At 42.5% G+C, this 14837-nt stretch overlaps 1 protein-coding gene and 1 long non-coding RNA gene across 2 annotated transcripts; both read left to right on the top strand.

Moving 5' to 3' along the window:
- The first annotated feature begins 442 nt into the window (after positions 1-442).
- On the top strand, positions 443-4506 carry LOC124276957. Its single transcript, XR_006898701.1, has 4 exons — positions 443-528; positions 1205-1288; positions 1762-1782; positions 3741-4506. It is a non-coding gene; the product is annotated as an uncharacterized LOC124276957 (long non-coding RNA).
- Positions 4507-10033: 5527 nt separating this feature from the next.
- Positions 10034-13832, top strand: LOC124276943 (elastin-like). The gene is made up of 4 exons (XM_046712602.1): positions 10034-10103; positions 11367-12804; positions 12918-13597; positions 13720-13832. Exons 1-4 carry the CDS (start codon positions 10034-10036, stop codon positions 13830-13832), a joined length of 2301 nt encoding a protein of 766 aa, XP_046568558.1.
- The last annotated feature ends 1005 nt before the right edge of the window (positions 13833-14837 follow it).

The following is a 14837-nucleotide window of genomic DNA, read 5'->3' as shown; positions in this document are numbered from 1 at the left end:
GCCTATATTGTAATATCTTTCTATACCTGCGCTTAATAGGATTGTGGTATACATTCGAATTCATACAGGTGACATATCCGTTGAGATTGACATCCCATGATAGAGAGAAAAATATACAAGCGCTTTGAGCATGCACTAGTGCGTGGATATGTGCGCTATATAAATATCCAATAATAACATGAATATCTACACACGGGTGCCTACTGACATCTATACACGGGTGCCTACTGGCATCTATACGGGGGTGCCTACTGGCATCTACACACGGGTGCCTACTGGCATCTATACACGGGTGCCTACTGACAGCATGGGCAAATACAGTGTTCGTGAGAGCAACATCAGTATGATTGTGACAAGTATGTACTATGTTGTCACAGCTATGGTTGCACGGCGAGGAAAGTGGCTAAGGCTATATTCTTGTTGTAGTGTTGACATCCACGACAATTACTCCAGTGACGACGGGAGGCGTGTACAGTAGGCTGATGCATGTGTTCAAGATGCTGTCGGCCAGAAACAGAAACATCCAGGGTCAGTTGATTACACTTTTATCAACAGTATTAGTGTTCATACTGAATGCAGTAATGGTCTTGTTACCTTCACGTCTTCACTGCTCCCGAGGTGCTGTGTCTGCGTACACGGGGATCGAGTGAGTGAGTGACTTTAGCTTTACGCCGCTTTTTGCAATATTCCAGCAATATCACGGCAGGGGACACCAGAAATGGGCTTCACACATTGTACCCATGTGGGCAATCGAACCCGGGTATTCGGCGTGCGGACGCTTCAACCATTAGGCTACCCCATGGCCCAGGGGTCATACTACCAGGCGTCATAATTCAACATTGAAACACATGATGCTCATTGTTACCTCTCCTGGAAGGTCTGCCTGGAGTCAAGGAGTTCTCCTCCAGGGGCTCATTGAAACACATGAGTCAGTATAATGCTCGGAGTCAGGATATCTCAGTGCAATGTTGCCTTTAATATGGCATTCATCTGGACTGGTGTCGGAAGTCCTAAATGATATAACCTGCTATCGTTGCGTTATACCAGTTATCTAAGCGTGGCATCAACAAACGGTGCTAATAAATGTTGTTTATCAAAATTTATAAATAACAATACAGCAAGTCGATTAATTTCGTCTTGCATCAAATGAATATATATTTATATGTAACCTGTAACTTAAACATATCATTACTAAAATCACCAGCTGCTACAACAAGAACAGCAACATCGGGAACAACGACAACAACAACAACGGAAGAGCCAGCGGAAGAGGAGGAATCGGAGGAGGGTAAGAGAGAAGAATTCAATATCCATAGGAATCTATTATGTGTCTTGTCTCGGTGTATATCTGCAGTCACCACGTCACATACTCGATATTCCTACTTGTCAAGGAGTGAGTGAGTGAGTGAGCGTGGTTTACGCCGCTTTTAGCAATAGTACAGCACGGCGGGGACACCAGAAATACAGGGGAATCGAACCCGGGTCTTCGGCGTGACGAGCGGACGCCTTAATCACTAGACTACCCCAACGCTGTAATGATACAGTTACAATGCTGTATGGAATATGACCACGAAAGTAACTGAAGAGAAGTACGTCTAACTGAAAAGAAAATACATCTAACCGGTAACTGAAAAGATATTTAATAGCAGGCAATAACATCGAATGGTTGATAGCATGACAACTTACCACTTTGCACATTACAATCATGTGAGTCAGACAAGTTATCAAAATAATCTTTACTTCATCCCTTTTATTTTGCAGCTGGCGGTTCCCAGGATTATGGTAAGTGTTAGGATTTATTTAATATGTTTCCTAGTATTCCTATGATTTGTTAGATTGGGCTATCGGATGAAACATGAAACTTCTTTATTTGAACCACATTACCGTAGATTTAACCTGGACAAGAAATCCTCTTTATCATTTGGTTGGATAAACAATATTCCAAATTGCCAAATGAAACAATCTCAATAAAGTTCGGAACAAGGAAACCCGATTCAATTATCTGAACCGGTTATAATGTACGGAAACAGCGTACTTCATAGACCAAGGGAGATAACTCCATATGACATAGACAATTTATGAAAAGCAGTTTGGACCAAACTGTTCTCCATGCATTGCGACTACTTCAGGTATTATTACTGTGACATCTATATCCATTACTATTACTACTACGTCAACAACCGTTATTACTACTTCACCAGTTAAAAAAGTTAGCATTACATCATCTTCATCAGCTTTCATTACAACAACATTTATATTTTCACTTCACCTGTTGTAGTTCTACTACAGCATCCAATGATGTGACGACAAATGCATCAGTTGCTATAACAACCAGGTCAACAATAATTACCATTACTTTCACTTCATCAATTACTATAACTACATTAACCTATAATTCATCAACCGCTTGTACTACTTCGTCATTTTTTATTACTGATTCATTGTGTATTATTGCCACGACGTCATCAGTTACTGAATCTGCTAAATGATCAACCCTATCACCACACATATCGTCGTGTTTCTACTACATCATGAATCACTATGACTACTACTCCACATGTTGCTAATCAATTACTTGTACTATAGTCAACTTCATAAGCCACTATTTCATCAGTGTCTCTTTCATCAACTACTTCATCAACCACCACTCACCACCACTCACTTCACCACTCCACCACCACTCACTCACCACCACCACTCTCACCACCACCACCACTCACACTCACCTCACACTCACTCACCACCACTCACTCACTCCACACCACCACCACCACTCACTCACTCACCACCACCACTCACCACCACTCACTCACCACCACACTCACTCACCACCACCACCACCACTCACCACCACCACCACCACCACCACCACCACCACCACCACCACCACCACCACACCACCACCACTCACTCACTCACTCACCACTCACCACCACCACCACCACCACCACTCACTCACCACTCACCACCACTCACTCACACACCACCACTCACCACCACCACCACCACCACCACTCACCACCACCACCACCACCACCACCACCACCACCACTCACTCACTCACCACCACCACCACCACCACTCACCACTCACCACCACCACCACTCACCACTCACCACCACCACCACCTCCACCACCACTCACTCACCACCACCACCACCACCACCACCACCACTCACCACCACCACCACTCACCACCACTCACCACCCACCACCACTACCACCCTTACCACTCACCACCACCACCACCACCACTCACCACCACCACTCACCACCACCACCACCACCACTACCACTACCACCACACTACCACCACCACCACTACCACCACTACTACCACCACTACTACTACTACCACTCTACCACTACTACTACTACTACCACCACTTCTTACTACTACTACTACTACTACTACTACTACTACTACTACTACTACTACTACTACTACTACTTCTACTACTACTACTACTACTACTACTACTACTACTACTACTACTACTACTACTACTACTTCTACTACGACTACTAATACTACTACTACTACTACTACTACTCTACTACTACTGGTGCTGGTGCTGGTGCTACTACTAGTACGTATTGCCATAAGTACTAAACTCCATAATTCCTAACACAACATCTATGAACATGTTTTCCAAGAGTCTTATGGATGGGGCCACACGTTTACACCATTGCTTAAGGTCTAGCTATAACAGTCTTAAACACTTGTCTGTATGTTCCAGAATACGAATATTGATCCTCTCTGAAGATACTTGGCCAACAGAGGATTATATTTGACGAGGTCAACAAAGTCAGTGCTACAATGGTCACATTTGATGGTCCATTGGTATTTGTGATCAGATGCAAGGATGATGTTCCGAGGACAAAGCGTTTTGTCTCATGAACATACATTCATTTTGTTTAAAAATGTTTTGTTAAATGGATAAGAGCCTCGTTCTTACACATTAGAACACATCCCTCTGTAATCAAAATGCAATTACTCGGTAAAACATTACGAAAACAAAAGCTGACAGTAAATCGAAATCAAACCGTTTGTTGTTATTGTCAAGTGCTGCTCTAATAGTAGTTCACTGTTTTTGTGGGCAGATCAGAAATGCCCTTTTGGAGAATCGGTAAAGTTATCACCGCTCTTCGATCATCAATGTCGTGAATAGGTATGGACAACATATATGTAAATAGTAGCACGGACGTTAGTGCGAATTTCCACAAGCACACTACGGTTTTAAGAAATAACGTGCATAAGTTATAATTTAGTCTATTACATGCATAAGTCTCGTACATAATCATAATACTTATTAATTTATTTACATCATTGCTATGTATTTTTCATGGCACAACAGGCAAATGTCACTGTGTATGCATACGAGACACTTGATATGCAATTTATATACGTATTTTTGAAGACAATTGTTTGATTGTGTAGTCATAATTTATTAATTGTAATTGTATTTACATGACGTTTGACGTTCGTGTTTGTGAGCGCGTGTATCAAGCTTTAATAAACTGTTGACAAACTACATTGTTTTTGATTTTTCTTTATTCTCGAAAAGGAAGAATGGAAAGCATTTCCAGAATGTTGCAGGAGAGTATTTTTGTTTTGTTTTGAAAGTCAAAACCATTTAATCAAAATGAACACAAAATGAGCCCACGAGACATACAAAGGGACATAACTCCAATACGTTCTTCGCCGTTCTTACATTTTCCTCTATAGTCTTAAATGACTCAGATAAGCAAATAATGCAGAAAAAAAGTAATGTTTACCTATAGCCAGTCTTATTGATACGAGGAGGTGGAGGAATGTCCACAGAAATCAAAATGGTGATATGTACTTGCCTAATCCCCTGCCCCTGCCGATGCTTGAAGAGAAACTGAAACAGACACATAAACATGCTTGTCACTAGTGCCTCTGTTGAGATGCTTGTCTGCATGTGTGGCATATTAAATGGTACACGATCTTGGAGGTTTCTCTATATAATACAAAGTGTCTGTTGAAGCTGAAGTAGGTAATGGTCACATGCGTCTACATGTAAACCAGCAATGACTGTTGAAGCTGTGGAAGTAATGTTGTGTATGCAAACACTACCGATTTTCAGACACTGTCTTTACCAACCTCTCCATGCCCCATCCTCCCAACCCTCTGCTTCTTAGCTCGAGAAAAGTAAGGAGTGTACTTATACGTTCCTGGGTATATGCTCATAGCTAGTGCTGGTCTGTAGGTATGTGATCTCATGATATTTATGGATGTTATAAGGTTTACCATTTATCGCAACAATAAATATATACAGAAAGTAACATGATTTACAGAGTCAAGCATAAACCTGAGGAGACTGCAAACTGACCACAGATTGTCTCTCTGTTCCAGTATAGCAATCTTGTTCTTTGTCATTTGATGAGCGATCATCACACAAAGGCATCCATCACGAAAACAATGAAACACGTTTCTTTGTAGTACATTGATGCATTCGATAGTACTTGGAGATAGACCAGTTTTGAAACAGTCCAGTGACAACTGACAGAATAAAGTCGCGATATTCTTGTGGATTTGAGTTTAGAGCTGGTCATCAGCAGCCTAGTTTCTGAAAATGCTTGATGTATCAGCTGACAAATCTAGTTGATTTGGTCGATTGTGTGTCAGCGCAACTCGTCAACAAGCAACAGTCGCCACAATAGCAGTCACTGATTTGTTTGCTCGACTCGACAATTTACAGTTCTGCTAGCGACGTAAAACGAAAAATTACCGTATAAAAACAAACCAAGAAATGCACGACAAAAAGGCAACCAACGTTGAATGTAATTTTTACGTTAAAATGGTGATGTGGTGATATACGGTCGCTGGGTGTGTGAGTGTGTGTTTGTGTGTCTGTGTGTGTTTTACGAGAGTGACACTAGGTAGTATTTGGTAGAAACACATGATGTGAGGCACATCATACAGACGATCATTAAAAACCCAACACATGACCATCAGCATGTCCAGCAAACGTGATATATATTAAGGATAATTCATGAGGGCGAATAATCTCTTTTTTTCGATTTGGGGGCAACATGCCTTGTCGATTTCACTTTAGTGAGTGAGATAGAATTTAACGTCACATCGACACTGTTTCAGCCATCTAGCGACGAGACCAAGTTTACACATCAACACAAACCCATAATTTCACAAATGTACACTCAAAAGCAAGTTTTCATATACGCATTTTATTTCACTGTAAACCTACTCTGATAGACTCATCGCACAGGTCGTTGACCGTTTATGGGAATACATCAAGAATGTGTCCACCTGACATCCATTGCAAATATCACACAGCTGAAACTATATTTCAACACACAGAAGAACGGTGAGCCCAGTTGACAATGTACAGGTAACCCTACAAGACACCTGCCCACTTGCTCAGTGTTCGGTTACTGCATGCTTCATATATAAAATCATCAACTCCTGTTCAAAACGTTTAATGGTTTGTCAAACCACGGCAATTATGTCTAATGGAATCTGTGTCGAAATTCGACAATAATTCTTCTCTATCATAGTTTCAAATTAATATTTAATAAATACTTGATTTTTATCGCGTTAGTGTGTATAAGAACTGAACACAATACACCACGTCTACCAACGGCCTCAGCTAGATCATAATAGAATGGGCATGGCTTTATTGTATTATTGCATTGATAGCACTGATTTCGTATTGTTGTAAACAACATTTTTGTGTTTGAATAATTTAAACATTGACATGAGCAGTTTGGAAAGTTATTTTTTAAAATTTTTATGTACACTGACCACAATTTGTTAGTACTTAAAGGTCGGTGCCTCACGTCCCCTAGTATACATCCCTTAAGCTGATTTAATGTGCCTATGTCAATCCTTGAATATATGACTCGTTCTATCTATCTACTTGAAGAATTCGTGGGTTTAGATTTCAGTTAAGATGGCGTTAAATGGTAAAGCAAATTGCCCTTTTATGTTCACCTAAAGAATATTATTTCACACAGAATGAACAGATGAAAGGAACCTTACGTGATTAATGTCTGGTATCAACCACAAAGATCAAAGATCAGAAATGGACGCGAATCGCTCGTCCGGCGTTAAAGACAAACGGGCAAAACATATCCAGCGTTTAGCATACATGACTGAACATATACAGCTTTGCATACCACAAAACAGACGATGTACAGCCTTGCATACCACAAACAAACAGAACACATCAAGCGTTGCATACCACAAAACAGAATGTGTGAAGCGTTGGATACCACAAAACAGAAGATCTATAGCATTGCATAACACAAAATAGAAGATATACAGCGTTGCATACCACAAAACAGAAGATGTACAGCGTTGCATACCACAAAACAGAAGATGTATAGCGTTGCATACCACAAAACAGAAGATGTATAGCGTTGCATACCACAAAACAGAAGATGCATACCACAAAAACAGAAAAGCGTTGCATACCACAACAACAGAAGATGTACAGCGTTGCATACCACAAAACAGAAGATGTATAGCGTTGCATACCACAAAACAGAAGATGTATAGCGTTGCATACCACAAAACAGAAGATGTATAGCGTTGCATACCACAAACAGAAGATGTATAGCGTTGCATACCACAAACAGAAGATGTACAGCGTTGCATACCACAAAACAGAAGATGTACAGCGTTGCATACCACAAAACAGAAGATTGCAGCGGTGCATACTATACTGTGTATCGCAGACAAGCGGGCGACCACAAGTTACAAAAGAATGCCTAGAGCAGCAACTGAATCATTCTTTGTATCAGATAGCATTTGTGCACTACATTGATTTTTTTAATGTTTATCCTTAATAAATGAAGTCTGTGCTGTTTCAATGCCTTTGAACAATTAGGTGCTTTCATTTTAGCAAGGAATGACAAACACGCTCCTCCAAAATTGTTTGACTGGAGGGAGGATTATAACTTTAATACACTCACGTTTTGCTTTATGTCGAACAGCATGCCCACAGTTTCAGCTTTCTTCGGATATTCGACTCAAAATATGCTTACATCATCCAAGGCCTTCAAACGGTTTTATGGCAGACGAATCCAAATCTGACGAATCAGTGCAACAAATAAAGTCCGAGGAAATTCACCAATAGGACACGCAGGTTTTCGTGCTTCCCACCAGGTGAACAATTGACTTACTTTTGCATGTGTCTATGATGGGTGCCAGCAGGATGCAGGATACGTTCACTTTTTCTCGAACCCATTGTATCGTCACTATTCGATGGTGAAGATATCTCATGTAATAGTCGGAATTTTCAAATGTTTTACTACACATTTGTTATGATTATGGTGAACGTGTTTTTATTATTGGTTATAAACCGAGAACATTCAAACCATCCTGTATCGACCCTTGTCATACGCACATTCAGGTACTCGCTGGGATGTTGGTCTCGCTAATCGATGTCGTTGGGTTCCTCTGTGTCACCGTGAAAAGGTGAAGATGCGAACCAGAACATGGTTCTCGTGAAGACATGTAGAAAAATCTGTAAAATAGATCCACCTCTGCTGATCCAATTGGAACTCTCTTCGTGATTTGTCTGAATAAATATGGAATGTCAATAACTTACCGTTTTGATTTATGCAGACCATCATATGTGTACTGGCAATCGCGTAATAGTTAATGATCATTATGTCTCCAGCCCAACCTTTTTCTGTTTTACGATGCCTTTCTTCATTTCTTTTTATTTGTCACTTATCGAAGGGGCACGTATTAAGCCTGAGGCGATGCATGCACATTAGGTACCAGTATCTGTACATCATGTCGACATTCAATTGATCACAATACAATATACTTATTTGAACTATTCATAACTGTCATCCGATGATCCACGGTGAGGTATCACGGATGGAAACAGACGAGAGGCCATGATGGTCTCCATTTATGGCATATGTCGTAAAGTATTATTATATTATCCTTGATAAATCACCCAAGACACATTACACTGATACAGTAATAACAACTCTGTTATACTCTCACTGAAGTTCGTCACGAAGCAACATTTTTATGGTGATCTGTATTGCCCCAGGAAATAACACGCACCTTACCTGAAAAAACCCTATGACGTTCCCTCCAATACTAAACCCTGGTTGGATAGTCTTTTATGTGATGAACGACTTCAAATTGCCACCGAACTACCATAGGCAGTGCGTGTTGCTTCCACAGACAGGACTGTGAATGTGTTTATCGTTGAGAGGTCGACAAGATATATAAGGTATATTATATTTTTGTGCAATATTAGATAACATAAAGCTGTTGTAACTGTGAAGCAAGTTTAACCCTTTAATTTAATTCCGATTATTTAGGAACCATCTACCATAAGAACTTTGATACTGGAATACAAGTCCTTTGGAAGTTAGTCTTATTTTATCGATACGAACAAGTATGTTACAGAAGGTTACGACATCAGTTACCAAATATTATATATTGAATTAGGAATCATTTTGTAGTGGGTACCCTAGTTGAGATTCTGATGGAGTTACTCATTTTTTGGAATATTGATCAGAATTATATTACAAATTGTATTTGCCAACATATACATGTATTGACTTCAAATGTTTGCTTCTAATTATCGATGGTCACTAAACAAAATGATGGTTGAGTCCTCGGATATTATTATCTGATATATTGTGAGATTCAACTGTTATACAAAATATAAAGAGAAGGGTAGTACCTTTCTCCAACATAATAAATGTCATACATTTTAAAGGTATATGATGACCAATGCAATGTGATGGCCGTTCTCAGTGGTTTCTAGAATATACCAATACGAGTCAATCCTCAACGAAAGAAGGTTGGACTCACATGAATAATTGTGTTTAAACATTTAAACATTTCTAACAACATTATATACTGGCTATTTCGTTGAACGTGAATGACGACCATAGTAGTTCCAGAAGTAAAGACATTTCTGTATCTCGGTTTCGTCACACAGCTGTCATGGCCGGTCATTCAGCATGTGTGTGCCTTGCCCTCCTTTCCGTTGTGTGGACGTCTACGGCGATGTATTTTGGACCGAAATTCCAACCAGGATATCAACAACTTCAACAGCCTGGTTTTCGTCCACAAACAGGTACCCTCGACATTACCGTGAAGCATTGGTTGCCCATTGATATATCAGCCGGGTTACGACCATTATGTCAACAGTATGACACAACCGAAGACTGGCCGGGATGTAATCTGGCATCTGTGTTTCTAGTTACTACTTAAATAGGAGACATCTATGGCTCCTGATTTGGGAAATAGTATAGGACTCCAGCTCGATCAAGGACATTGTAACCTCACTTTGGTGCCAATCAATATTTCAACGTTTACTGTCCTTTGTTGACATCAATATGATTTCTGAATAACAGTAGCTTTTTGCTGGAACAAACGTGCAGGTATTTTTTATTTTGCACTAATGGAGAGCCACAGAGTGGACGTAACTAGTGACACAGATGCGGCCATACATCACGGCCATGTCTGTTTTAAAATGATCTTCCTGCCTATCGGGTGGCCCCAATTGAAGTATCCTCTCGGATGTCTGTAAGCTATCTATACTGCAGACAAGACATGGGGTTACTGAAGAAACAACGGGATGAGTTTAGCCATAATTTTTATAAGGACCCCCACCATTGAGCAATGTTTCCCACATAAAGACTTGCAAATAATCAAGTCCAGACCCGACAATCCAGTGATTGGTGCTAAGAATGGTTTTTTTTCTTTCGTTGTTTCCTTAGACAAAACATAATTAAATAGCTATGAATTTTGTAATTGAAGGAAACTATCTCGTTCAACAACTATTTGAAGGATATGTTGGTCAAGCATAATTAATGAATAGCATAGAAAGTTTGCTTTGAGGACGTGTTCTTTTCTCACATGTGACTCCCTATGGATCAGCATTGTGGCACTGATGTTTGTGAAGTTAACGTCTGTACACCAATAAATCATTTATATTATTCTCCCGTGGAGAAACAATATTTTTCCAGTACCCCATATCTGGTCGTAACAAATGGATTAATTGGGAATCAATGGCAATATCAAAGAAACCTGTGCTGGTCGAAAAAGATGAGCGAATGGTTGGTAGATGGGTTGGTCAGGCTCGGGGAATTGTCAACGAATCGTAAAAGGAATCGTTGTCCATTATATGAAACATCTGATTCACACTTCACGTCAAATAGTTCACAGTGTGCATCATATGGCCTGGATGAGTGTAGATGTAAACAACAAAGAAAGAATGAAAAATGTGTCATTTCACATCCAGCTCTATATGTTATACATACATATATCTAGAGTAGAGGAGTGAATAAGAAATGTATTTTCCGATCAAGCTGAATAAAACGTTCCTATTTTTCAGAACTACGTGCACCGCCATCCTTGTCCGGACCTAGACTTACTCCAAAAGGAGGAATTGCTTATTATTCAAGACCTTCATCTCGACCTGTTGTTGGGGCACCTGTAGTAGGCATCCTCCCAGGAATTGGAAGGGGAACACTTGGAACTTTTCCTTCTGGAGGTGTTCCTGTTGGCTCTATAAGTAAAGGAGCCCTCGAGAGTGGAGCTTATTCAACTCTGCCTGCCATAGTAGTTCCACACGGAGCTGCATCTGGCCTGCAAAATCCCCCGATTGCCACTTATCCATCGAGAGCTGCTTCAGGAGCTGGTCTGGTCGGCACTTATCCAACTCGTGCTGCAGTGGCTGGTACTTCTCAGCCAGGGGTTGGCGTGGTCGGCACTTATCCTACGGGAATTGCTACAGGAGTTGGTCTTGCTAACACTTACCCAGGGAGCGCTGCTTCAGGAGCCGGTCTGGTCAACACGTATCCAACGAGTGCTGCTGCTTCAGGAGCTGGTCTGGTCGGTACTTATCCAACTCGTGCTGCTGTGGCTGGTACTTCTCAGCCAGGGGTTGGCGTGGCCGGCACTTATCCTACGGGAATTGCTACAGGAGTTGGTCTTGCTGACACTTACCCAGGGAGCGCTGCTTCAGGAGCCGGTCTGGTCAACACGTATCCAACGAGTGCTGCTGCTTCAGAAGCTGATCTGTTCGACACTTATCCAGCTCGTGCTGCATTGGCTGGTACTTCTCAGCCAGGGGTTGGCGTGGTCGGCACTTATCCTACGGGAATTGCTACAGGAGTTGGTCTTGCTGACACTTATCCAGGGAGCGCTGCTTCAGGAGCCGGTCTGGTCAACACGTATCCAACGAGTGCTGCTGCTTCAGGAGCTGGTCTGGTCGACACTTATCCAGCTGGTGCTGCAGTGGCTGGTACTTCTCAGCCAGGAGTTTGGGCGGCCGGCACTTATCCTACGGGAATTGCTACACTTCCTGACACGTATCCAACGGGTGGTGCTGTGGCCGGTACCTCTCCGACGGGACTTGTCCATTTTTCTGGACTCTCTACGACCGATCCAGCAAATTCTGTTGGAGTGTTCCCTATTGCAGCCAGCGCGAGTGGTGCTAACTCTCTCAGAAAAGCAGCAGAAACACGCTTGCCAACTATTGTAGATAATGTTGGTTTAGTTGAACCGGGACTGGCGTTGGGAAGTACAGAATCTTCAATAGGAGCGGGTGCGGATCTTGGCTTCGATGGATATCAGGGATCTTTAGATGTAAACACAAACGTTGGAAGAGCGGGAATTCGTACTCCAGATACCAGAGTCGGAAGTGTTGACACTGGAACAATAAACACTGCCACCGGTGGATCCACAGTTGGGGGAAGTTCCGGAAGAGCTACTCTAACGATTGAATTAGGTAGTACAGGGCCTGTGGGTGACGTTGCAGGCATCGATCAGTATGCTACGAACGCAGTTGCCTCCACAGGTACAGATCAGTATGCTGGTAGTGCAGTTGGAGCTACAGCTATAGATCAGCTTGGTGCAAATGCAGTTGGTTCTACTGGCACAGGTCAAGCGGAGGTGGTGTTACTAGCATAGAACAAATTGTAGCGGACGCAATAGCACAGAGTGGTGCTGGTGGCTATGATCTCGGACAGCTAGGTGCAAACGCAGTTGGCTCTCCTGGAGTAGATCTGTATGCGGGGAATACAGGTGCCTCTGCATCAGTGGATCAGTATGTTGCAAACACAGTTGGCGCTGCAGGCTCAGGTCAAGCTGGTGCAAGCGGGGGTGGCGTTACAAGCATAGGACACATTGTAGCAGACGCAATAGCTCAGAGTGGCGCTGGTGCCTATGATCCCAGGCAGACAGGTCAAGCAGGACAAACTGGTGCAGGTACGGGGATCGCGATCAGCGGCACAGGAGCGTCATCAACTGGAATAGGAACCATGGGTCAAGGTGGAATAACAGTGGGATTCCCCAGTACTGGAAACGCTGGAGGAGCAGTCGGTGTTGGACAGCTAGGAGAGGGTGGAATAACCATCTCAGATCCTCAATTCTTTAATGGCGGGACCCAAACAGGATCCTCCATTGGATCCATTGGCGGAATAGATTCATATGGGACCGAGTTGATTAATAGTGTTTTGAATGAAATGTTTGATGCACCAAGAGGATCAGCACAGTCACAACGAAATGGTTCTCCACAACCGGGTAATATAGCTGGAATTCAAGACGTTCCACTAGGCACAGGTACGGGGTCGAGCGCAGTCCCGATAGATAGAATCCTACAAGACAGTATCCAAGGTCCACAAGGGCTTGCGACAATGCAGGATCAATATATATCGTCAGCACAAGGACCAGATGTGTTACAGGGGCAGGCTTCGACGGGCCCAAACAGTTTAGGACAGGACCCACAAATGTATTCTGTTCCAAACGGAGGCAGTTCTCTCAGGATCCACATCGAGCCAGCATCTTCCAGGAGTGAACAGCATCCAAGACCCACAGATGTATCCTCTCAAAACCGGTTCCAACAATCAAGGCTACACGCAAGGCTCGTCTGCATCCACATCTATCCAAAATACGCAAATGGTAAATAATTTGGACCTTATCGGAATGAATGGTGTCCAAGACCCACCAATGTATCCCGTCGAAACAGGCCCCTTGAACCAAGGAAACACTCTGGCTCTCAGCGGTTCCACATCAAACCAAAATTCACAAATGTACAACACAATTGAGAGGACAGGAACAATCACTATTAAAGATCCCAAGCTGAACACCACGCCGGATATAGCATCACCCAGCTCTTTCCAGGATCAACCGATTGTCACTATTCAAAATCCACAAGATCAACAACTGTATAACAATCAAGGCACATACACAGCTGGAACATTCCTAGATGCACCTATGTTAAATACTCAGGATGTGAGCGTTTCCAATACTGCTCAAGGACCACCAATGCAAGATCTCAATGCAGTCTATGGCGCCAATCAGGGTATGACGTCATCGGGCAATATTCAAGATCTACAAATGCTCAACAACCTGGATATGAGCATGTCTAATACAGCTCAAGACCTACAGATGCTCAACAACCAGGGCGTGGGTGGATCCGGTATTGCTCAAGATCTGCAAATGCTCAACAACCAGGGCGTGGGTGGATCCGGTATTGCTCAGGATCTACAAATGCTCAACAACCAGGGCGTGGGTGGATCCGGTATTGCTCAGGATCTACAAATGCTCAACAACCAGGGTGCGGGTGGATCCGGTATTGCTCAAGATCTGCAAATGCTCAACAACCAGGCTATGAGCATGTCTAATACAGCTCAAGACCTACAGATGCTCAACAACCAGGGCGTGGGTGGGTCCGGTATTGCTCAAGATCTACAAATGATCAACAACCAGGGTGTGGGTGGATCCAGTATTGCTCAGGATCTACAAATGCTCAATAACCAAGGTATGGGCGGATCCGCTATTGGCCAGGATCTACAAATGC

The sequence above is a fragment of the Haliotis rubra genome, unplaced genomic scaffold (assembly GCF_003918875.1).
Source record: "Haliotis rubra isolate DU_JTF1 unplaced genomic scaffold, ASM391887v1 Scf216, whole genome shotgun sequence".
NCBI classification, from domain to species: domain Eukaryota; kingdom Metazoa; phylum Mollusca; class Gastropoda; order Lepetellida; family Haliotidae; genus Haliotis; species Haliotis rubra.
Note: the sequence above shows the minus strand (reverse complement) of the source record. Positions and strands in the feature narration are given on the sequence as shown.

Excerpts from the sequence above, each read along its gene's own strand:
- LOC124276943 (XM_046712602.1), top strand. The coding sequence starts at position 10,034 with ATGTATTTTGGACCGAAATTCCAACCAGGATATCAACAACTTCAACAG. Across the intron at positions 10,104-11,366 it reads TGGTTTTCGTCCACAAACAG|AACTACGTGCACCGCCATCC; the intron begins GTACCCTCGACA and ends CCTATTTTTCAG. Across the intron at positions 13,598-13,719 it reads AGACGTTCCACTAGGCACAG|GGGCAGGCTTCGACGGGCCC; the intron begins GTACGGGGTCGA and ends GATGTGTTACAG.